Source organism: Cololabis saira, chromosome 12 (assembly GCF_033807715.1).
Source record: "Cololabis saira isolate AMF1-May2022 chromosome 12, fColSai1.1, whole genome shotgun sequence".
NCBI lineage: Eukaryota > Metazoa > Chordata > Actinopteri > Beloniformes > Belonidae > Cololabis > Cololabis saira.
The window spans coordinates 35,929,483-35,955,611 of NC_084598.1; the positions used below are offsets into that span (position 1 = coordinate 35,929,483).

Genomic DNA, 26,129 nt, shown 5'->3' on the forward strand with positions numbered 1-26,129 from the left:
TTCTTTCTTTCTTTCTTTCTTTCTGTCTTTCTTTCTTTCTTTCTGGCTCATTTCTTTCTTTCTTTCAGGCTCATATCCTTCCTTCCTTCCTTCCTTCCTTCCTTCCTTGCTTGCTTGCTTGCTTGCTTGCTTGCTTGCTTGCTTGCTTGCTTGCTTGCTTGCTTGCTTGCTTGCTTCCTTCCTTCCTTCCTTCCTTCCTTCCTTCCTTCCTTCCTTCCTTCCTTCCTTCCTTCCTTCCTTCACGTACGTTGTGCGTGGATTTAACGCAGAACCATAAATCAGCTTTACACAAAAACGTCATCAACGGGAATTTATCGTTTTTACCGCGAGATGACAAATTCTTACCGTGGGGAATTGTTTTGACGGTATATCGTGAACGGTAAAATATCGCCCATTCCTAGTTGGAAGCCCCTGTGGTGTTTGTTATCTTGCTTTTTAAGTACACCTCTGCAGCCTCCAGACGCGTGGCGGTTCAGGAAACAAAACAGAGAAGGAAACACGGTGCAGATGTCCCGCTTGCTTACAAGCTGCACAGCTGCGTGCCGGGTGAGAGCCCGCGGGGAATGTGGTGTGACAGCAACTGGCGACCCACAGCACATCTGGAGTCAGGACATTAATAATCACCCAGCAGTCGCAGAGACACACGCAGGCTCAGACGGACCTGCACAACTGTCCCATAAACCCGGGATGACAGTTTCCAGTAATATCCATGTATGTGGGTGTTTCTTCTGCAGTCATTCCTTCTTGGGTTAGAGTTTTTGAGTTAACTTGGGCCTCATAACGGCTTACAAACCACAGATAAGTCATTTTGCTGATGCTCAGAATCCTGCATTAGCTAAAATCTACGGATCCACCCATGTGTTCATATTTTTAAATCAAAGGGCATTAGGATTATATAAGCAGATCAAAACGTTTCCCACCATTTTCTCTGATTGATTAAATAAATACAGTAACTAATGCAATTTTTGCAGCACTCCGCTGTGGGCTGTTTTGAAGTAAAAAGCTGAATCACTGACGGATTAAAATATCTCCAGAGTCCCAGTTGTAACTTTTTTTTTTAGAGTTGTAGTCTCGGATGGGTTATGTAAGAGCTTTCTCTTCACTGGAGGTCGACGAGTGAACGTGCTAAAACTGTAAGCAGGCGTAGTAGCGGCAGGCGCTCGGGAATTTCTACATTGTGCACCATGAATGGCTCCACGCAAGCTGCCAAGATCAGATATGTTGATGGTTTTACTGTCTCTTAGTCAGCAGCTTCACAAAACAAGGGATTTAAAGTGGGAAAAAAGCTCAAGAGCTGCGTTTGAAGTTTCCAAAGCTGCTTAAATTCTTCTCTGTACTCAGACTCGTAAAACTCGTCTCGCTGGGCTCGCAGCGCTTGTTAGTTGGGTGAAGCTGCTTTATTGTTAGTTTTATAAGCTGTTGGAATGTTAGCTGTTTTACGCATCAGACATCCATAAAATTTAAGCTTCAATGTTGTTGTTTTTTTAAATTCTGGCTCAATGTGATGCTTATTCAGTGTAAAATTTGCTTCATCTGAGCATTTCACAATTATGTATGATTATAATCAGTACTCGAGTTGAGGGGGCATGAGGGGGGATGGCACCCCCCCTGAAATAAAAACGGTCAAAATCATCCCTTCTGTAAAACTGCCATCCCCCCATTCCATCCCTTGTGTCATTTTATCAATGAATGTGGTTTTACTGCTATTTCAACATTTAGAGCCATCACCAGAAAAATAACACCAGAAAAATGTGACAATTTTCACCTGTTTCAGGTAAATTTTCACTTGAAATAAGTAGGAAAATCTGCCAGTGGGACAAGATTTATCTTCTCATTACAAGCAAAAAAATCTTATTTCAAGTGAAAATCTAGTTGAAACAGGTGAAAATTGTTGTTTTTTCCAGTTATGAGTCTTGTTTTAAGTGTAATGAGATTTTTTTTACTAAAATGAGACATTTTAACTAGAAATAAGACAAATATTCTTGTTAAGACTTTGAGTTTTTGCAGTGATCCATTTTACTTATCCTGTGCGCCCCCCAGTTCAGAAAACTGTTTTTTATTGTTGTGTTTTGATGTATTTAATGTAAGCCCAGTGGATATTTAAAGCTTACAGAAGGCTGCATTTAACTGCTGCTACAAATTATCTGTCCCCATATGATAAAATCCACCATCCCCCCTGATTGTTTTTTTACAAATCGAGTATTGGTTATAATGGAATTAAAGGTGGGAGGTGATCTTTTCAAGAAGCCCTTTTTTATTGATTAAAAAAGTTTTCCAATTCCAGCAGTGCATAATTAAATAAATGTAAACATCTGTCATGCCCAAGAAATTATAAGTTTCACTTCATGTGCTGGTCATTAGTGCTGGTTTTCTGTAGCACGTCACATTGTCATCGTTCTACAGTGTGTTCACTCAATTCCTTGGTGTTTATAGACTTAAAGCTTAAGCCATCTATTTAAAGTAAAGCCCCATTACTATTAACTTCTACGTAGGTGATCATGGTGCTGTTTGCTCTGTAACTACAGTGCAAAGCCGACTGTTCACAGTTTAACAGAAGACTGGCGGTTTATAGCATGGTCTGTTTGCTTAACAAGAAAATGGAAATGGGTTGAACAATATCCCACAGTGAATGGAGGGGAAGACCCCACGCCGAGCGTGACCTTCGTAGTAACCAGCAGGACGGTTTGCACACTTACTGCGACACATCAAGTATGAAATGAGATTACAGACCAGAACGAGGGGCAAGCACCTGCAGCCAGCAGACAAAGAATGCAAAAAGGAAGTAGTTGTTGTGGTGTGTTTGTTTAATACTGGTAGAAATCCAACCATCACCTAGAAAATGTTTTCAGGATAGCATCATGGCCGGGTGGTAACCTGAATGTTCTTCAGAAAACAGAGGAGATGACCACACGAGAAGGAATTAAACTTTGTCAAAGGCATGTCGTTTTCCTCAAGCACCTCCAATGATCGAAGGATTGGCGGTTTGAACTCTGCTCCTCCAGTCATCTGTCGTTGTGTCCTTGGTGTGAATGTTGTATTAATGTTCTGGTGGTGGTCAGAGAGGCCATTAGGCGCGTATTGGCTGCCATTTTTCCATCAGCTTGCCCCAGGGCAGGTGTGGCTACACATCTAGTTTACCATCACCAAGTTTGAACGGAGTAAATGAATAATTGATCTGCTTTCAGTGGCCTTAGAAAAAAAATCAAATCCATTAATAAATTATAACTCCGGTCACAACCCCAACAACGGAGGACATCCAGGAGATGGTGTACTTGTTGCTTGGTCTTTAGCTAATTTTTACTTGCAAGTTTAAAGAACAGAGCCAAAGAAGGTTGCAGGCGGTGAGACGAAACACTCGAGAGAAGTAGCGGCCGCTGTAGCTGGGTATTTTAAAATGGTGGGTGTGAGGTGGTTGCTTAAAGCCTGAATTATGGTTCTGCGTCAAATCGACGCCATGCCTACACCGTCACCGTGATGCCGTCGTGAAACCCTTCGGACTTCTCCGTCACTCCATTTCGCCGCGGTGCAGTACCCCCCGTGACCGCTAATTGGCGATCTTTTCCTTAATGGTTTATCCGACTTTTTCCGGTCACAGTGAATCAAAGAGATAAGAACAACTATTGTGCAAAAAAACAAAACAAAAAAAAAATCACACATACACGAAGAAAAGAGCGCTGAAAGTTCACAACTGCTTCAAACCGGAAACCGGAAATGCATTGCTACCAAGTGAACCAATCACAGCCCTCTCGGTCTGCGTGTGGTCTGCTTCGCCTTGACGCATAGTTACAATTTTTGGGAGGTGCCCGTCAGTGACGGCGTCAGTGACGGCATGTGGTACGCGTCGACGCGTACCACATGCCGTAGGCACAGCGTCGTTTTGACGCAGAACCATAACTCAGCCTTAAGACTCATCCTTAAGACTCATCCATGACGTTACTCTCTGGCCAACCAGTGGCCTGCAGCCTGGTGACGTTGCATTATCAGCCTGACTCAGCTCGGTTGGAACCTCGACGGAGTACGTCTCATAAAAGGAGGTACTCACCTAGTAGAAAAACCCTGAAAAAGGTATAGAGTCGAGCGGAGCCGAGCCGAGTAGGTACTAGTGGAAAAGTGCCATAAGTTTCCTAAAGAATCTAGAACTCATTCACTGTTGTGTTTTCAGTGGTGGTTGGATTTAAACGCCACATACCTCGTCTGCATGACACTACTTTAAAAAAAAATTCTCACTTGTTGGAGGAAACTGATAAATCACAACAAAGAGTGCTAATGAGTTTTCTTGGGGATTTCACTGAAGCGGTGAGTTAAAAAAAAAACATCTGTTGAGCTCTGGGAACATGTTTTCAGTTGAAGCAGGATGATTGACAGATCTTCCAGAAACACGAGTTCACATCAAAAATGCCACAAATGTCAGCTCAAAGTTTGTGAAAATTCATTCATGAATTTCACACAGTTCCTGGAGGAGTTTCCTTTTTACGTTTGGGTTTCCGCTTCTTCAGGCTATGTAATTTCCCAGCTGCTCATTTCCACTGTGTCGGTGGAGGATATACTTAACAAAGACAAAAGACCTCTGATGTAAAAGTGCCCATCCAGCTCACGCTCAGGAGTCAATTATGGCTCAGCATCTGAATGCATAAAATATGAGGGACACTTGTATTTCCATAAAATCAACTGAGTAGGCGATTCCAGGTGCCAGCTGTGATCGTTCACTGTAAATTAGAGAGGAAGAGACTCAGACAAGAACTGATTTGAAGTCAGTTACAGTTGTGAGAAATGATTCCAGCATAAGTCCATCAACAGCTGTGGCATTTACATTTAAACTGGGTGAGAATATATATTGACTATCAAGATTTATTATGTATAATTTTCCTTTGGGCTTAATAAAGTTGAGCTGCAAATTATGATTTCCATAACTTATTGTGACGGTTTCTATTGCCATATAGATCTGTTGAAGTTTCCCTCATAGGCGTATATACTGTAGATATATTTGCACTGACAAAGCCACTGACAATAATATTCTAATGAATGGAAACAGTCCGGCTTGTCTTGCAATACCTTTGCCTGTTAGAATTAAATTTACGTAAGACAAGAGAAAAACGATGATATCAGCATAAAAAGTGTAAAAGAAAATAAAGTGGTTTGTAAGAAGGTAAAGGGCTAACGGAGCAAAACAGGATTAAAACTAGGAGGCTGTTATAAGGTGCTTTTCCATTAGCGGGGCTTCACATAAAACCCGCCAGACAGGAACTTCTAAGAGGGCCGACCTCCTTCTCAGCCCGTTTAGCCGGCGTGTCTCCATTAGGGCTGGGCCAAAATATCGATATGGCAATATATCGCGATACTTTGCCGACCGATTCGATATCGATATTCAACATTTGAATATTTTCTTTTATAAATCCAGTACGACTTTATTGTATACATGGGCTCAAATAATATTGTTAATGTTAATTTCATATTATATAAATAATGTGAAAAACATGTAAATATGTTGTAACTTTAGCTTGTATAGTTACAATAAAACAGCATGGATAATTTGAATTGTTTTGACTCAGTTTGCCCCATGAATTATCACTATAATCTGATGTACATGCAACTCTGATTTTAAGATGCATAATGCCTTTTACAGTTTTCAGTCAATTATGTACAGGACTGTCTCAGAAAATTAGAATATTGTGATAAAGTCCTTTATTTTCTGTAATGCAATTAAAAAAAACTAAAATGTCATACATTCTGGATTCATTACAAATCAACTGAAATATTGCAAGCCTTTTATTATTTTAATATTGCTGATTATGGCTTACAGTTTAAGATTAAGATTCCCAGAATATTCTAATTTTTTGAGATAGGATATTTGAGTTTTCTTAAGCTGTAAGCCATGATCAGCAATATTAAAATAATAAAAGGCTTGCAATATTTCAGTTGATTTGTAATGAATCCAGAATGTATGACATTTTTGCATTACAGAAAATAAAGGACTCTATCACAATATTTTAATTTTCTGAGACAGTCCTGTATAAAATCACAATATATCGCAAAATTTGGATATCGCAATATCGTATTGTATCGTGACTCAAGTATTGTGATGTGTAGCGTATTGTGAGGTCCTTGGCAATTTCCCCCCCTAGTCTCAGCGCCACACAAGAACCATTGACTGAACAAGCAACACAGCTAACACAGCTAGTAATGGAGACATTACAATGATCCGGCCCCTAAAAGTCAACCAGGAACCCCCGCTAATGGAAACGCACCTATTATAACAGGGTTGTTACATGTTTTGTCCTCATGGAGGTTCTTGTAACGGAGACATGCATCAACGCCTGTAAAACCCCCTTGCACGGACATGGGGGTGCTTCAATGAGTCGTGTTGTGTGGTGTTGCTGAAATCCTCCTTTCATTGACAGTTGAAGTTAAGGACGTCCACACCTATCTGGTTCTTTGATGTCACAATATCCTTTAGATTTTGAACAGTTCACCGAATGCATTTCCTCACGAAAAATACTTCTCCTTTAAGAGGTGCAACCTGGAGAAGGGACTAAAATGTATCTTGTATTTTTTAGTCTAAAACGTGTCATTTTACAAAGGAATATCTGAAATAAATCCCTGATATTACTGTATGTGTTATGGCAGCCCACAGTGGGTTTTCTATCTTTCCATAACACAGCAATTTTCTTTTTCTGACATTTCTTTTTTTTTCTCCACGCCTTGACTCATGCTTACAGCCTCCACATTTCTAACACTTTTCCGTACTAGTTTGTCACACTAACTCTCTATCTGTTAAAATCTGTCTCACTGAACTTTACTGTCATACCGATTTATTTAGCTTATTTGTTTTGCTCCAAGTGCATCAAATCTTCCCATCACCTGGGAATGATAGTGTGTGATTGTAATTTGGAGACAGCATGGCAGATGTGACCAAGAAATCCTAACAAGTAATCTTGGAAGATGTGGGAAGGAATAAATGAGAAAGTGGCCTGAATACAACCCCAAGCAAGAGTGAATATCGGATAGTGTTTTTGCAGAAAATTAACTCCATGCCTTGAGTGGGAGCTAAGAAATTGCAAATGTTCCTTCTCCTTATTTTAGAGAACTTTGTTTGCAGATAAAGTTGGATGTGGTCCACAGTCCTAATGCGTGTATGTTTGGCTAACTGCTGATTCGAAATTGCCCATAGGCTTGAGTCTGAGCTTGTGCTGTTGTTTGTCTGTATTTGACCCTACGATGGACTGGCAATCCACCCGTTGTTTTGGTATGCGCTGTAATACGCCAACCGTAAACGTGCAATGCTAACATGGAGGAGTCTGACATACTGTACTTTGGTCTGTAAATCAGTTCTTCTCTTGTGTGTGTAGTGGGTAGGGCTGAACGATTAATTGCATTTGCGATAATATCGCGATGTGATAAAACAAGATTTTCTAACCGCAAAGGCTGCGATTTGACCAGTCACGTGATCTGGTCACGTTGCCGGCAGCGAAAAAAAGTCAACAGTGCCGAGTAACCTACTGTATCTACCATCGCCTCAGTGTTAGGGCTCGGCCAGGCGGGGCTTTATAAATATATGGGCTTATTAAATGTATTAAATATATGAGCGCGGAGTCGGCGTGGCGAGGAGCTGTGCGCGGCGCCGAGCACGAGCCGGGCACGCGCCGGCGGACAGTGGAGTCGCACTGTGAAGCCTGAATTATGGTTCCACGTTAAATTGACGCGGAACCTACGCCGTAGGGTACGCAGCGACGCGCGCCGTACGGTGCGCTTACTGCGTACCCTACGGCGTAGGCTCTGCATTGGTGTAACGCGGAACCATAAATCAGCCTTAAACCACACCTGCAGCCTGTCATCTCATCAGGAGGAGAGCTTAAAGAGCGGGGCTTTCATTGCTGGTTCGTTTTGTTAACACTGTGAGCTTTGTTGGTTTGTTTGTTAGTTTGCTGGTGTTTTTTTTTTCTCTCTGTGATTTTTGAGTTATTTATGAAGAAGTTCTGAGTTTCCTGTGAGGAAGGTTTTTTGTTCCCTGTGGGAGTTTTTCTGTGTTTTTCTATTAAACTACGCCTCGTTTTGGCTAAAGTTTAACCCGGTTTGGTGTCGTGCGATTGGGTTCAGAGAACGACCCATAATACTTGTGTGTACAGACGTGTGTAGACATGTTAAAGAGGTAAAGCCACAGATTTGTTTTCTTTATTGTTGTAAACTGTGCTTTAAATAAATCTGGCATTGTTTATTATAAAACAGACTGATTTATTGCTTGTGTAGTTGAAAAATACATGAGAACAGGACCTTGAAAAAAATAATCGCATATTAAATCGCAATCGCAATATTGAGGAAAAATATCACAATTAGATTATTTTCAAAAATCGTTCAGCCCTAGTAGTGGGACAAAGAATATCACCTCACTCTCTGTTAGCTGTTTTCTCATGAGTACACAATGCGCAGAGTGAGGGGAGGCCGTCTCCCCAAATGATAATAATCCAGCCGATAATCAAGGAATCATGCTCACAGGGAGAGAGGTAAAGTCTTGAGAAGTTATGAGAGGGATGAGCTAGTCCCCTTTTGTTTCATTTGATGTCATCCTGAAATTGCTTACCCTTCCTTTAAATGCCTTAGTTGAGTTATAGCCGTAGCTCAACTAAAATGTGCATGTAAATAAGTCAAAAGCTTGCCATTAAAAACCAGCTGAGATTTTAAATGTTTTCATCTAATGAATGTGAGCTAAATCCCTGGATCTCATAGCTGAGGAATGTTTCCATGTAAGCGTTGCATTTAAAGGTTGACAATTTTGAGCACTAGTGGGAGTTTAATAAGTTCTCCATTCACGCAGTTGCCCACCAGCATCGCATGAATGGGATTAGGACTTTGGTTTTGTTTTGGGTCTGCAGTTGTTTGGAGTAGCTTTGGTTAAAGCCAGTGGGAGGCATAATCTCTCTGGGTGTTTTAATAAGGCTGGTTATAAGCCATGTTGTTTCGACGATGGAAACTGTGTGAGAGACAAGTGTGTCGCCAGTTCTCATGAGAGACGAGGACAAAATGAAGAGGGAAAAATGGACAAAAAGAAGTGAAAGGTCTCCAAGTATTTCAGGTTTGTGAGAGGTAATCATTGCATCTCTAAGCAGGGATTAATCTGGCAAAAGACAGTACACATTCTTTTGGGTGGATGTGCCTCATCACTGACTGAATTTTAATACTTATTTGCATTTGCTTCCACTTTTAAGTCACCCACTTCTGAACATGACTCTTCCTGCCAAAAACGAAGCTTATTCTCACTTGATTACCCGCTAGATGGAAAATGAATACATTTGTTTTTTAATTGCTGTGAATTTTAATGGAAAACTTCCTTCACTCCCAGTTTGCAGGGAACAATGTTCAAAGCCAACTCTAGCCTCAACTGCATCCAGAAACCACTTAAGTTAAATTTGAGTTATGAAAGTGTCACTGGTCTCCTCTTTCTGTTGCAAAAACATAATAGGGATGGAAGAGTTTGCACTGGTCAAGGCGAAATGTGCCAAAATATGTCAGCCCGTTGAAGTAACACTTGCTCCAAACAAATGCCTCTCGAGCTTGACAAGGCTACTTTTAGCAAAGTGGAAAACGTGGGCTGGGTTTTTTATATGCCTGAGCCAGCATACTGATGATGCCTGAATACTGTGCCTTGTCTGCAGATGGTTGTTTAGGTTAAATTTCCAAGTGTTCAAATGCTCCAAATCCAATAAAAATACATTTAAAAAACCCACATCTCACATCTTTTTTTCTAGATGTCAGTAGACATTAACAGAAAGGAAACAGTCAAAGTAGCGAGAAACTGAAAGTGAGGATATCCAGTAGACCAGAGGTCGGCAACCCAAAATGTTGAAAGAGCCGTATTGGACCAAAAACACAAAGAACAAATATGTTTGGAGCCACAAAAAATGAGTCTTGTATCAGCCTTAGAATGAAGGCAACACATGCTGCATGTATCTATATTAGTTATAACTGGGGAAAGATTTTTTTTTCATTATGCACTTCGAGAAAAAAGTCGAAATGTCAAGATTAATGTTGAAGTAAAATCTTGAGAAAAAAGTCAAAATGTTGAGAAAAAAGTCAAAATGTCGATAAAAAAAGTCAAAATTCTGAGAAAAAAGTCAAAACTTTGAGAAAAAAGTCGAAATGACGAGATTAAAAAGGAAAGGAAAAAGGAAGAAAAAAAGAGAAAGGAAAAAAGAAAAAAAAAGATGAAAAAAAGAAGGAAAAAAAAAGAAAAAGGAAAGAAAAAGGTCAAACATTTTTGAAAAAGCTCCAGGAGCCACTAGGGCGGCGCTCTAGTCGGGGGTTGCCGACCCCTGCAGTAGACAAACAAGTTATTTTGGAGCGTGTCGGATGGAGAGAATGTCAGAAAAATAAAGGAATACAGGAAATTACAAATACAGTGTGCAACGTGTTGTTCAGGATTCCTTTTGCATCACACCCGAATGACTGTATCTGCTCTGGTTGTGTATTACAGAACATTGTACTTTCACAAAGGCCACCATTCACACACCCAGCTTCATTTTGAGTGCAGAGGAAGTCTTAGCCTCAGGCTACGGCTTTCTAAAAAAGAAAAACAAGAGGAAAAGTGTTATGAATGAAATTTGCTAAAAAAGCCTGATGAACAGCTACCTCTGTTCTCCCACACACATCACCACCACCTGACATTTTAACTTGCTCTGTCCTTGTTTCACTCGGTTTAAATCTTCCTTTGAATACATTTGTGGCGAAGCTCTTGCAGGCTTCTCAGAACAGTTGTTGCTTCTTGCTGAACACTGCTGCTTCCCTGCTTTATATCCACAGAGAGAAGATAATAAATGATGAAATAACTCGTATCTGAGCTGGCAGAGACTCAACTATTAATTAGCTAAAGATATTAAATATTTTCTTAGAACATTAAATCAAATTTTCTTGAGCTCGCAGACCCACTTAATGGAATTTAATTATAGATAATGCTGGCAGCTTTTAAATGCTAATTTATGAACTTTTCAGGGTTTCAGCAGGACACTGGGCCTTTGTAGACTGAAAGCAACTTGTAAAATGCATAAATGCAACAAGAACTAACCACATATCGCTCAATGTATTATATAAGGAAACAAACACTAAAATTACTCAAAACATTTTAAAAGCCTCTCTGAGTCTTTTTAGGAACTGTAAGCCCAGTAAGCCAAAGACCAGACAAAATTGGACCAAATCTGCTAAAGAAGCTCTGGTCAGAGATTTGTAGACCGTCTTACAATCATTCCTAAAGATTATTCAGTGTGTTTGCGTCTGGAGTTGGTTGATAACAGCTAGATTAAAGTGGACATTAGATGACCATTTTCAGCTATTTGTTTCACATTCACACCGATCATACTTCCAAACATTTGTAGTTACTTTAGAATGATTGAAAAAATATGAGTATACAACGTCCTTGAAAATGAGGTGATACTGTCTTTTGATTGGTTGAGCCAAAAGGCAAGGTTAACCAGGTAACTTGTCTACCGATCGATCCGTTGTATGCAGTACTGGAGTTGAGGGGGGATGAGGGGGGATGGCATCCCCCCTGAAATAAAAACGGCCAAAATCATCCCCCCTTTCCATCCCTTATGTCATTTAATCAATGAATGTGGGATTACTGCTATTTCAACATTTAGAGTCATCACCAGAAAAATAACTTATTTGACAATTTTCACCTGTTTCAAGTAAATTTTCACTTGAAATAAGGAGGAAAAATCTGCCAATGGGACCAGATTTATCTTCTCATTACAAGCAATAAAATCTTGTTCCACTGGCAGATTTTTCTACTTATTTTAAGTGAAAATCTACTTGAAACAGGTGAAAATTGTTGTTTTTTCTAGTGATGAGTCTTGTTTTAAGTGTAATGAGATTTTTCTACTAAAATGAGACATTTTAACTAGAAATAAGACAAATATTCTTGTTAAGATTTTGAGTTTTTGCAGTGATCCATTTTACTTATCCTGTGAAGGACAGAGGCATATTGATAAGTTCAGAAAACTGTTTTTTATTGTTGTGTTTTGATGTATTTGATGTAAGCCCAGTGGATATTTAAAGCTTACAGAAGGCTGCATTTAACTGCTGCTATGTCATTCCTGCAGTATTTCTGCAGGTGTTTTGGTCAGTGCTATTATTTGTAATATATTATATTATTTGTAATCAGCACAAATTATCTGTCCCCATATGATAAAATCCACCATCCCCCCCTGATTTTTTTTTTTACAACTCGAGTACTGGTTGTATGTTCCTACCATCATCTATGAAATTTCCCAGGGCGGCTGGAATCCCCAGTAGAGACAGAGCGTTTTGGAATTTGGGACAGACTCGGAGTAGAGTCGCTGCTCCAGTTGCGCCAGTCGAGCATCTGGTCAAGATGCCTCCTATAGACGCCTCCCTGGGCAGGCGTTTCAGGCATCTCCAGCAAGGAGGACGCCATAGGACAGAGCCAGGACTCACTGACAACTGGCAACTGGCACTGGTATTACTTGGCTGGCTTGGGAAGGCCTTGGTGTTCCCACTGAATTCCTTCGAAGCCAACAGCACCATGCTAAACAATCATCCATTCATTTTCTTTACGTGCTTCATCACAGCTTCTCTGGTCATAAGGACAGTCTGTTACACAGCTGTCATGTCAAACAGACAAACCAGCCAGGGTGTACACGTGTCAAGGCGGTCATGTCTACGGTCTAGCATACTCATAAAATGAATTTTCAGAAGGACCCTAATCACAGTGATGAGAGGGAATTGTCAGGGAGGTTTTGGTGAGGACCCAGATGCAGGAGAGAGAGAGAGCGGGAGGCAGGAGTTGGTAACAAAAAGGGTTTATTCCAAAAGAAGCAAGAGGCAAAAAAAACAAAATCAAAGCGCTGCTTGGCAGGATAAAAAAAAACTAACAGGAACAAGGATCACAAAACTAGGATTCATGGAGCACATGGAGGGAAGCACAATACGGACCGACAAGGAACAAGGGAATGACAAGACCAGATATACTCAGGGGATAACGAGACATGACGAGACACAGGTGCAGACAATCAGGGCAGATGGGACACAGGTGGGGCAAAACACAAACTGAAAGACTGGGGGGGAATGTCAAACACTGACAGGAATAATATTATCAAAATGATCATGAGAGAAACTGACACTTTATTCAGAGTATTTTTGAGTCAGTCATGTTTAGAATCCTGCCCCTTGTGGTCATCAACAAAACTGCACTGTGAACCACTTCTGACACAACATGACTGTGTCCCCCTTTTTATATACAGTGTGTTTGAAGGATTTGAAATTATTTAATTGTAAAATATAATTAACAACAATGCAACACATATTTTACAATAAAATTGTTGACATAGTTCAAGTAAAAGCCTTCAACTGGACACTCTTGTTGGGTATTTTGCAACCATGAGTAAATAGTTAGAAGACTTAGGCAAAGCAAATATATTAGCTTATTCAACAAAAGACTACTTTTCTATTCATGAATAAATATAAAGCAAAACCAATACCATCCCATGTATTTGTCAAATGAAATAGCAGTGCAGTCTTTGACATCATTTATCACTCAGTGAATCTGTTTTCCCTCAAACCAGATCAATAACTTCAAAGCTATTTAATTAGAAGTTTAAATAAGTGTACTTGATGAAAACAGCCTAGATACATTTTCTGAAACCCTTCTGATGGAAGATGAGTCACTGAAGCTGCTGTTTGAAGCTCATGCTGTTTGAAGCTCTTCATTTTTGGATATTCTCAGGAGGAACGGGAACATCATGGTTGCCGTCGTTTTATCTAAGAATGTTTTGTTTTGCTGGCTTCTCCGGCTTCTTTCCTGAGTCGAGCAGGCAGGGGTGTGTAGATGTAGACAAGGGGCTGGATGGGTGATAGATGTATACAAAGATAGACCACTTTCCGTCATCCCGCATCTCAGTTTCTATAACCCCTGCACACAATTGCACCTCCAATCAAATCACTGATGCACAGATTGCATATACTGTAGTTCATTACAGAATCCTCTATAACAGTGGTTCTCAATCCTGGTCCTCGAGTACCACTGCCCTGCATGTTTTAGATGTTTCCCTGCACCAACACACCTGATTCTAATTAAATGTCCTAATTAGCTTGTCACCAAGGTCTGCACAGTTCTGTTGATGACACAGGTACTTGTATCACGGTGCACTGAAGCAGGGTAGCATCTAAAACATGCAGGGCAGTGGTACTCGAGGACCAGGATTGAGAACCACTGCTCTATAATAACTCCAACCTAATGTTCTCTTAAAGATGATTTTCTTCCATTTTTTTTTTAAATCTGTAAACATTTCTGCTCTTTTCTCATCCCGTGAGGATTCAGGACTCTATCAGTAATTATGAAAGGAGGAAACTCCCATGCAGAAAATGCAAACTTTTCCTGTTTATTTTCGCATCTCCGCATCCATGAGATAAAAAGAAATGATGTGTAGTTCTGCTTCTGTAAGAGGCTGAATTAACATTTTTCCTCTCCTCTCTTCTGCAGGGCTCTGGTGTTTATTGCTCACGGAGCTGGGGAGCATTGTGGGCCGTACGATGAGATTGCACAGAGACTGAAGGAACAGTCTCTGCTGGTGTTTGCACATGACCATGGTGAGTCACAAGACACAAAGCAGGCATGTATTTCCACCTGTGCTCAGAGCGTTTATCACACAGAGCTGTTGCACAGGCTTAATTGTTCAGGGAACTAATCCTGTTTATGAAATTGATTAGTTGGCTCTTTTGTTCTGCACCAGTGCTTCTTCAGGTTTGTCTTTACTGGTGGAAATGGCTGTAAATGGGCTGGGTACCAGACAACTTTCATAAAGTGAACAGATATGGATGGCCAAACTTTTACCTTGTGTGTGTTAGGAATGGGTGATATTTTACCGTTCACGATATACCGTCAAAAAAATTCCCCACGGTAAGAATTTGTCATCTCGCGGTAAAAACGATAAAGTCCCATTGATGACGTTTTTGTGTAAAGCTGATTTATGGTTCTGTGTTAAATCCACGCACAACGTACGTGAAGGAAGGAAGGAAGGAAGGAAGGAAGGAAGGAAGGAAGGAAGGAAGGAAGGAAGGAAGGAAGGAAGGAAGGAAGGAAGGAAGGAAGGAAGGAAGGAAGGAAGGAAGGAAGGAAGGAAGGAAGGAGGGGAGAAAACAAGGAAAGAAGGAAGGAAGGGAGAAAAGAGGAAGGGAAGAAGGAAGGAGATAGCAGGAGGAAGGAAGGAAGGAAGGAAGGAAGGAAGGAAGGAAGGAAGGAAGGAAGGAAGGAAGGAAGGAAGGAGGGGAGAAAACAAGGAAAGAAGGAAGGAAGGGAGAAAAGAGGAAGGGAAGAAGGAAGGAGAGAGCAGGAGGAAAGAAGGAAGGAAGGGAAAAAGGAAGGAAGGAAGGAAGGAAGGAAGGAAGGAAGGAAGGAAGGAAGGAAGGAAGGAAGGAAGGAAGGAAGGAAATGAGCCAGAAAGAAAGAAAGAAAGAAAGAAAGAAAGAAAGAAAGAAAGAAAGAAAGAAAGAAAGAAAGAAAGAAAGAAAGAAAGAAAGAAAGAAAGAAAGAAAGAAGGATAAATTCCAGTTGATGACGTTTTTGTGTAACAAACATGGCGGATCTGAGAGCGATAGATTTATAGTTACAAAGGTGGAGTTGAATTGGTATTTTTTTTTATCGTCATTTTTATCGTTATCGGGATAAATGCCAGAAATTATCATGATACATTTTAGTCCATACCGCCCATCCCTAGTGTGTGTTTGTTTGTGTAATTGGTTGGACAAGACACATAGCAGATAGATCCCGGTCAGACCTGGCGTTAAAATGTTTCCTCAAAAGTCCAATCACAAGTGGACAACATTAACGCCAGGTCTGAACGCATTCCAGGACAAATTCAGGTCTGATCACTCAGAACACATCTGAAGATGATCTGAGACATTTGTGTCCACATTCTCCTCATCATCTGAACATAAAAGCATCCTGGGAAGTATTCCGGGACTACTCGGATCACTTCAGAAGCCTTTGAGTACATATTTCAATGACATTCCTCTCTCGTGGTCTTTCATTGCCTCTATAACTCCTGACTTATTTCATACTGGACCGCCGGCTCGTCTCTAATTATGCAGCAACGTCAGGGAGATGCATGACTGCCTTTCCAATGGACTGGATCTAACATTTGGTTGCTGTGACATTCCAGTCAACAGGGGCGGGGACTCAGGCGATTTTTCATTGAAATGTATTTTATGGAGCTGAAAAAAATACATTGAAAAATACTTTATTGATCCCCAACCTCAAGTTATGTTGTTGGAGTGTATCGAGTTCAAATTAAATTAAACGTAAGGTGAGAAACAGCTGCTTGGTAGGTGTGGTTGAAATCCTTAGTGATCTTCACAAATAGATAGAGGGTGCTGTGTTTGTCTCCAGGAAACAGTTGGTGATGACATCATATGCAGGATCAACAGGTAAAGCAGGTGAACTCTCTCAAGACAAGGCAAGTTTAAATGAATCACACATTTAATTTACGAGACAGTTCAAAGTGCTTTACATAAAAGCAATACTTGAACATTAAAGACAAATAAAAAGCAAGAAATAAAAGTTATATTGCATCGTGGGAAACTCCTGAAATGGAGCAGTAAATAAAAAGCCGCCAAGCATTTCATCAGCCCTGATGGATTCTGGGAATGTCCAGGACTGCACCGTTCGTCTTTAACAAGCACACCTCCTGAGTCTACCAGGCTCTAAATATGTTTATTTCTCAAGTTGGACATTTTATCATGGAAGTCAATGGAGATTGACTAGCTTTTGCAGCCAGCCTCTAGTGGTCAGTAGAGGAACTGCAACTTGAGTCAACCCAGAAGTTTGATGGATGGCACTGGGTCTGTTTGGTCAGATCAGACAGCAGCAAATGTGGTTGGTCTGCTGGGTAGCGTTCTTCTTCTCTTTCTTAAAGGAGCATGAGGCAGGATTTATGAAAAAAAATGCGTATATATTTTAAGTTTTCTAGTAATAATGTCAGATGAAGCGTTCCAAACCAAAAAGAATGAGCCCTCTAGTGTATCTCTCCTTTGCCTTGAACAGGCTGTGTGCTGCAAAATGTGCTGCAATTCCGGACCGGAATTTCCCGCGCTGTCCTGCGGATGTGACATCACATGACGCTGCATGCGCGTTCTCCCCGTTCTCCCGTGCCGGCTTCGCTGTTGGCTGCAGTACCCCCGACGGTCGTCGTGGCGCTAATGAGTCTCATTTCTTATTCTTGCCTCATGCTCCTTTAACATTTTCCTCATGAAAGCATCTTATCACTTTATTTTTCCTTCCTTTCTCTTTCACTATTACTTCTGCCTGCTAAAGCGAAATACCCTTCCATGTAAGGACTGCAGCATGTCTCGGCTGGATTGGATGCGCTGATTTTGACTGTACTTGTCAAGATCCAGACGTTGAATTGCAACAGTAGTTCAACTGTGACTTGTGATGTTTCACAAGAACACAAAGAGAAACAAGTACGCACATGGCAAGACGGTCAAGGTTAATCGGGCGCTGGATTGATGCTGATCATTTACCATTTATAGTTGTATCATCAAGATCTTTGATACAGCAGGAATGTGTGGAGCCATGTGACATGCATGAGAGCCCCACAGCAGTCAGAATACTATTCTGCAGGCCAAATAGTTAAGCAGAGAGAGACCGGGTCTGGGATACCAGAGTAATGAACTGTCAACCGTGGAAATATTTCCAGCGGTGATGGTTTCAATGAACCGCTGACAGAGACAATGAAAGAGTGAATAAGTGAGGCTCCTCACACAGGAGCTGTTTGTGCACTGATGGCAAAATGTTTCTCTGTTAAATGAGAAATACAAAACTGGAACAAGTCCCTGTAGATACCAGTTTTCTCTCACTAACATGTACGCAGAGACACACATAAACGGCCTTGATACTGTTCTGTTTCATGTGTACTTCGTTCTAAATGAACGGCAGACACTGCATCTATTATGGTGCTTTTCCACTAGTACTTACTCAGCCCGACTCGGCTCGTCACGCCTCTACCCGCCTCTACCCGTTTTGTCCCCGTTTGTTTTTCCACAGCCAGGTGAGAAGTGGGCAGGTTGGGGTGAAGTTGCTGTGACGTACTCGATTGCGCAACCGCTTTGTTCATGTCGGCGCTGATCAGAAATCAGCTGGAGCTGCGAGCGGCTGAGAGTAAAACAGAGCTCCTGGTGGAAGATCGTTTATCCAGGTTTTCCAGGTTTATGAACATCTGCACCTCAGAGTTGGATCATCAGACAGACGTTTGCGCTGTATAATAAAATCGCCGCGAGCCGTTCTCGCGCTGACTCCCGCTTCCTGATTCAAACGTCTGGCGGCCCCGCCCCCCGACCAATCAGCTGCCTGTAATGTGATGACGTCAGATATAGTGCCGGCTCAGCCCGGTTAGAACCTCGGCAGAATGGTTACAGAAAAAGTATCTGCTTGGCGCGGCGCGGCCCGCCTTGGCCCGTGGTGGAAAAGCGCAAGACGGGGGCGTGGCGGGTAGAAGCGAGCTGAGTAGATACTAGTGGAAAAGGGCCATTAGTGTCACGAATACGGTTTGTTGAGGACCCAAACGCAGGAGAGCAGGAGGCAGGAGTTCCAAAAACTGGTTTTATTGAACAAAAACCAAAACCAAAAGCGCTGCTGAGCAGGATCAAAGTAGCACCAGGAACATGAACAACAAAACTGACGAGGAGAACATGGAGGGAGCAAACAGTACGGACCAGCCGGGAGCAGGGGAAAGACAAGACTAGATATACACAGGGGATAACGAGACACAGGTGCAGACAATCAGGGCAGATGGGAAACAGGAGGGACAGAACTGAAACTCAAAAACTGGGGGAAATGTCAAACCCTGACAGTTAGAAGTTCATATTATTTATAGATGGAAGTGATCTTCGTGCAATGTCTGCCTCTCTCAATCTTCTTTCAAGGTATCGTAGAGCAGTGCGGACTTTCCTGCGGGATTACCAACAAAGTCTGGGCCTGTTTAGCGCCCATGCATGCAATGCAAATCGAGTGAGGATCCCTGCCTGAAATGGGAGTCCTGCACGACGGGGGCGCGGGCGGGATACAACCTCCTTAGCTTTTTTTGTCCAACCCTTTCGTGGAGGTAGCAGCCATAGCCAACAGCTCGTCCTTACACGTGCACAAGCTGCGGGGATGAGCTTGCGAACAGTCAGCCCGTCGTGACGCGTAAGCTGAACACAGGGTCTTGATAACAAAACAATGCTAGGCAAAACCACAGCGTTAGCTTGGGTCACACGACCGAACACTACTCTGATAATAAAAACAGCGTAACGACAGAACATGCGTCACTGATCCAACGACCATGTTGCTACTGCCCTTCCTTCAACTTTTGAAGAACTTACCTGGTACGATCCAGACCGGAGCTTGGAACTGTGTTCGGCAGCGTACACCAAACGCTAGGACGCCTGGCTTGAACAGCTAACCAAACAAATGGACCTTTACTGTAGTTTCTCGTGGGATTCGGTTGGCCAAGACAACAGCAGAACCCTAGAGCGGCCCAGATGTGGTTTTAGCCACATGGCGTGAACACCAATGAACACAGAGGTTCACATGATGCCCTCAGCTTAACTTTGTTTTTATTTTTGCATCAATTGCATCACATTAAAGGGCTAACACGGCAACAAGTAGACTCTTCTTCATTTACTGATAATTACAGTGAGACCAAATGAGCTGAGGTTTCTCTGTAGTTAAAAACCACGAGTACTTACTCAACAGGCTTTTCAAAATATGTGAATAATTAGATTATGTAGCTGGGGCACTTCCTGCTTACATTGTATTTCCATCACTTATGGAATGTATTATAATGAAAGCAAAAATACATGTTTATTTCCAAACTTGTATTGGCTTCTGCAGCTTTAACGAGCTTGTAGCAGTGGATCAACTTCCTGCAGCGTTTATATGTCTTTGTGCTTCATTTGTTTGAATTATTAAGTTCCTGCGGTGGCCGGGGGGTTGCAGGGCTTCTTCACTCACAGTCACAGCCAGTGGATATTGATTACCTTTCACTGTCATGTTATTGTGCTGATGATCAATACACAGAAAGAGAAGATGGTCTTATCTGCATGCATGCGTGCAGGACATCAACATTTCTAAATTCAGGTCCATCTACATTTGCAAAGCAAACGTGAGAAGGTGTGAGCGGCACGTTTGAAGAGCTGGTGTAATTGGTTCTGTGGTTGCCATGGCAGCCTGCTTCGTCTTTCAGTTGCTTCAGAGAGAGCTTGAGGAGCACATGTGTATGTATTTATACGTACATACATATTCATATATTTTTACCTCCTCTCCATCTGTCGTTTGGCATTTTTATAATGTCTTCTGGCTCTGTTAACTTCTTCTGCTCCTTTCTCTTTAATCATTTATTTCTTTACCTCTTTTTTTCCCATTTCCCATTTCTGTTACTTCCTTTTCTTGTTTCTCTCCTCCTTTGGGTTGCTGTTCCTCTTTTTTTAAATCTGTAGAGTCAATTTATTTGTCAGCAGCTCCCTGTTTTGCCCTTGATCATTTTCTGTTTTCTTTCATCAGCATTCTCTCTCATTATTGTCCCTTTCTGGTTCCTCTGAATCTTTTCCCCCCATCCATGATGATGCTACGCCTCAATAATCCTCCATTTAAGCCCCTGACTGTTTAAATGGTACAAAATGGGGCATGGATCACATGTCTGGAGCTGAGCATCAAGAAAACAACAGGAGATTCAAAAGTTACTTTTAATCCACTTGAATTCTTTCTAGAATAGTCGCACATTTTATCGGTTGTAACACCCCACTTTCCTCTTCTACCTTCTTTTCTTGCACAGTTGGTCATGGTCGGAGCGAAGGGGACAGGATGAACATCAAGGACTTTCAGGTTTACATCAGGGATTCTCTGCAGCACATCGACCTGATGAAGTCCCGCCACCCCGACCTTCCCATCTTCATCGTGGGCCACTCCATGGTAGGGAGCGTTCCATCATCTGCTTCAGCAACGTGAATAAACCACTCAGTGGTTTGTTTTTGGTGGAAAATAATATCTTTTGAGTTTTGTTTTGTTTTCTGTCACATAACCCTATTTCAGATAATAGTGGTGGGGATAGTGAAGCAATTGGTCTTGCTCAGGTTTGTTTGCCTGCTCTGTTTTCTGTGAGGTTACATAATATGTTTGGGCCTCCCGTGCATGTGCACTTGACAAGTGCAGAGAGAAGCAACCGCTTGCAACTCTAGGGTGGCTGAAAATATAAATGAAAAACCTCACAATTTTAGGAGATTGACTTCAATTTTTGTCATTTAGTAACACCAGATCACATGTCGCTCTGCTTAAAACTGAATGTGATATGGATAAACCGGCAAAAGAATCGGGCCGGTTTGATAATAGCGCCAGGAGTTATTTTACCAAAGGAGAGTGCCACTGTCTGTGATTTTCTCCCTCCAAATGATGTATTTTATTTGTTTTGGCTTGATAACAGCGTCACATACTCGATTTCTGCGAGGGGTAAATGTCACGTCATCCACAGGGGAGGTTTGCCTGGTTTCACTGACCTCCTTTTACACAGTGACACATTCCCCAAAGCTCGCAGCTGCTGCTGCAAAGACTAAACCTCCAACAGAGTAAATGACAGGTGAACTAACCTGCTCAATGGCAATCTGACACTGCTTAGTAACAAAGACAATCCCCAGCGAATATCATCACCTTCTACCTGACCCTCACTCGGTGTCTCAGTTTACATTGAGACTTCAGTTAAGACAAAAACTATTATGTGGATGAGATTATAAAAGTCTGCGAGAGTAGCAGGTGGTTAGTCGCCCAGGCAGCGTATTTTAGAAGTTCCAAAGGTCGCGGTAACAAACAGTGGGGCGATCATGTTCTTTTACAGTCGCTGCCCCGAGACTTTGGAGCGTGTCACACCCCGATACTGGCTCTGACACAGACACACTACAGTTTCAAAATGGCTTTAAAATTACAAGCACTGCTGCATTTTTTATGTATCTTTGACATTTTTTTTTATTTCGTTCTGCTCTATTCTTGCTTTTAATGGCAATAAACCCCTTTGGAAACCTGCTGGTTGCTGTTTAGGATTATACAAATTAGGGTTTAACCCCAGTACCGACCAGTCTTGGTCAGTCTCAACTCTCCAATCCAGTCTGTCGCGCGCACCATTTAGTAATGGACATTAGTACTACATTTCACTCATGTTCTAGTACACTTTTATAGTCTTTCACACTTGTTTGGCGCATCATTTCACATAGTAAGCAGTGGGAGGGGGGGGTGGCAGAAGGAGAGAATACATTTGAAAAAATAAGCTCAAACTATTTACTGTAATCTTCAGCCAAAGTTCAGGAGTCCATCAAATGTTCAGACCGGCTGTCATATAACTGTTTGTTCCTTTGGTAGGTTACCTATAAATTCGGTTTCAAGCCACAGCTAGTGGTTGGTTAACCTAACAAAAACAATCTAAACAAACAAAGTTTAATCTAACAATAGTAACACATTACATTTTTATTGTCCTTTATATAATGTCAGCGGTTTCATCTTGACACGCACTGGGCGATATGGCTGGGCGATATGGACCAAAAGTCATATCTCGATATTTTCTAGCTGAATGGCGATACTCGATATATATCGATATTTTTTCTGTGCCATAATTGGGGTTTCCCCCAAAGCATTATAGCATAGCATCTCTGTTAGCTTCATTTTTTTCTGAGGCAAACCCTTAAAAAAACAGTCAGTTTTAATACAAAGCCTCGTGCCAAATGTCACACAGGTTCCTTTATTAACAGAGGTCTGCACAATATCAACATGTATAAAACAAATGAAATAAAAATAAACTGCCTGCATATATAGAATAAAAATGCTTCTTGAATAAAATAAAACAAATATCCCTTTCCTGCATAACAATTAAATTAAAATACACTGTGCAATTAATACAATGTAGACAGTAACAGGCAGACTTTTTCACTGAGGTTGACAGTTGTGCAAATAACAAAACATTTGTGCAAATCTCAAATAAAACATTCAAGTCAATTTGTCACAAAATAAGCTATAAAATCAAAATCAAAATCATAAAAACATTTTTTTTTTAATCAATATAAACAATATTGTATCGTACCATATCGCATTTGAAAAAATATCGATATATCTTAAAATCACGACATATCGCCCAGCCCTAAAACGCATCAGTCTGTGTCCCAACCCCTTCATATACTTTTTTGGGCTTAGCTAAGCTAATACGTTTTTTGTTTGTTTCCTTTTTTTTCTCTGAAAATAATGCCTTTGAAATTTTAAAAAATCCCACTTTTTCTAGATTTTACATTAGTGAGAAAGGCTAGTGAAGCTTGTGATGAGTTTCACAGTTTCTTTCTCAGATTACTAGTTTTTATGAAAGCCTCATTGTATCAGTGGTAATCGCAACGACAGCTCAGTTCAAAACTGTTGTAGTTGAGTCTTTTCCTCACGTTCTTTAAACGAGAAGCTGTTTGTCTGATTAACAACAGATTGTTGACAAAGTGTAATATTTTGCGAGTTACACCTGGTTTTATACATTAAAGAAGGTTTAAGTATGTGCTTATTCTCAATATCATCGAAATCGGGTTAATCTTAACTCCCTAAACACAAGGCAACAGGACTCTGAGGTTTCATTTGTGGGTCCTTCTGTTCATTTCAACAACTCAAACGTTGAGTCATAGGAAGAGCCTCTAGGTCAGCGAAGCCCCAGATACTCGAGTCCTTCAGGACTGGTGACGAGCCTGAAACTCACCGATTATGCAAAGCTGAAAAACCTGGCTTCTAAAGCAGAAGGAATTCATTCTCCATTTACTTTGGCTACTTTTTAATTCCCTCAGGGGTTCAAGTAGTTTTACTTTAAATTGTGATGAAGCTTAATACAGTGCAGAAAAAATGAATGAAATCACCCTCAGGTTAACTTTGTGAAAGATTGAACCAGAAAAGATGTTAAAGCCAGCAGCTGAACTATTTTAAAGGGACTGATTTAGTCAGTTATTCACAGCTGCATCAAACATCACAACCTCTCATTGTTGTGCTCTGTGACCCACTAATTCTGAGTTCAGCTAACAGACCACAAACATGACTCGTTATGTAACGGCTGGATTCTGTCAGTGTTTGTAGGTTGGGTCAATCTGCACTTCACTGAACTTGTTGTATGTAAAGTATAAACTGCTCAGAATGTGCACATCTGCAACCGAAACCTTCACTTTTTTATGCATTCATCTCTGAGCCCACTATCACACTCTATCGTGGTTTTGAAAGAAGCTGCGTATGTGGTCAAAAGAAAAGAAGAACGAGAGATACTTGCTTGCATATCGGAGCCAGAACCCCCTGTACAAGTCGGGACCATTTTATGCTTGCTGTGAATTCAGACACTGTTACTAGTCATCTTATAAGCAGAGGTGGGTAGTAACGACTTGAATAAGTTTTGGGAAATGTTGTACTTTTAGGAGTAGTTTTGAATCACTATACTTTTTACTTTTACTTGAGTAGATTTGTGAAGAAGAAACTGTTACTCTTACTCCGCTACATTAGGCCACGTTGAGTTTGTTACTTTTCTTTTATCCCTTTTATCCCTTTTATCCGCGTACGCGTCAATCTCATGACATCACTGGGTGATTCTTTGGGAAAAATGTTTGTTTTTGCATGTTTTGTCACATATACACAGACTCAAACACACACACACAGTTTCTATGAGTTCATGGGCTTGTTCTAGTTCTGCCTGGTTAAAAAAGAAAAGTACAAAGAATTGAAATTTTGTGCTACTTGTGTTTAATTCTTTTTTAATTTTTAAATTTTTTTTAATTTTATTATTTATTAAAGTACTTGAATTTACTTTAAGATTATTTTAATTTAAGCTATTTTTATTAATTTTAATGTATTTTATTATTTTATTGATTTAATTTGCCTGAAGATGATTATTTTGTACTTTTGTCTGCTTGAATGGTTGTGTTAAAAAAATAAATCAGACGTTACTCAACAGTTACTCAGTACTTGAATAGTTTTTTCACCAAGTACTTTTTTACTTTTACTCAAGTAATTATTTGGATGATACTTTTTACTTCTACTTGAGTCATATTATTCTGAAGTAACAGTACTTTTACTTGAGTACAATTTTTGGCTCCTCTACCCAGCTCTGCTTATAAGTCACACCTGAAAATGTGTATACAGTAAAGCAGAGAGCGCAGTGGAGAACAGAAAATTCATCCCAGCTCTGCTTTGTCATGACAAATACGGTGCACAGTTATCTCCTAGCACAGCAATGATTGGGTGACATGTGGTATTCAACATTGAAAATGGATTTTCTGCAGATATGATGAGCTTTATGGAGAAAAACATGCTGTGGGGGGAAAAAAACACAGTATCCATGCTTTTTAGGAAAAGCTTTGTAGCCTTTGACGGACACTCTCACAGACTCAGTGCTTAATGTGTTTCAGTAACTTCAAAGCTTTCCTTTCTTATCAACTCATATTGAAGTATAATTCATTTAAGAAATTAAACATACATCAGGGGACTGTAATAAGCCAATAACCAGAGTGATGCTCTCAAGAACAAGCAACTAGAGTGTCTTTATTATCTTCTATCTATTGTTTTTATTATGGGGCAATTTGTTTTATAGCCAGCAGTACAAAAAGACAATGATCATAACAATTATAGACAGGAAAATATACTGTAGTACAAAAAAGAGGGGAAAAACAAATGCTTCAAGTTATTACAGAGGCGGACAGGAACAGAAACAAATGAGTTATTCCGCCTGTTACACTGTATCCGTGTCTGGAAGGAAGCAGCACAAACACTTAAAGTGGATGTTGTGCCTGCAACCTTGGCACATATTTTAACAAGGCCTTGAAGCACTTTCTCCCTTTTGACTAATCCATACCAGTGGAAAAATGAAAAAGTAGGCACAGATTCAATGAAACAAGGACAAAATATTTTCAAAACTGTGATATCAACATTAAACTTACGAAGCTTGCAGTAAAAATATTAAATTTTTGCACATACTAAGGCTCAAAGGTCATCTTGATGTCTGTCAGTTAAAATGCCCAAATATTATTGTACTGGCTGACAACTTCAACTGATTAATTAACAATGGCAGGAAAGATGATTTCAGGATTCTTCACTTGCAGGCACAGCG

The 26,129-nt window shown here is 40.7% G+C and overlaps 1 protein-coding gene across 2 annotated transcripts in view; it reads left to right on the top strand.

Moving 5' to 3' along the window:
* Positions 1–26,129, top strand: part of mgll (monoglyceride lipase) — a 58,047-nt gene that overhangs the window by 7,523 nt on the left and 24,395 nt on the right. For both annotated transcript variants that reach the window (XM_061736735.1, XM_061736734.1), the window contains 2 exons: positions 14,486–14,592; positions 20,814–20,950. In XM_061736735.1, coding sequence (XP_061592719.1) covers positions 14,486–14,592; positions 20,814–20,950 — 244 coding nt within the window. The remainder of the gene's footprint in view (positions 1–14,485; positions 14,593–20,813; positions 20,951–26,129) is intronic.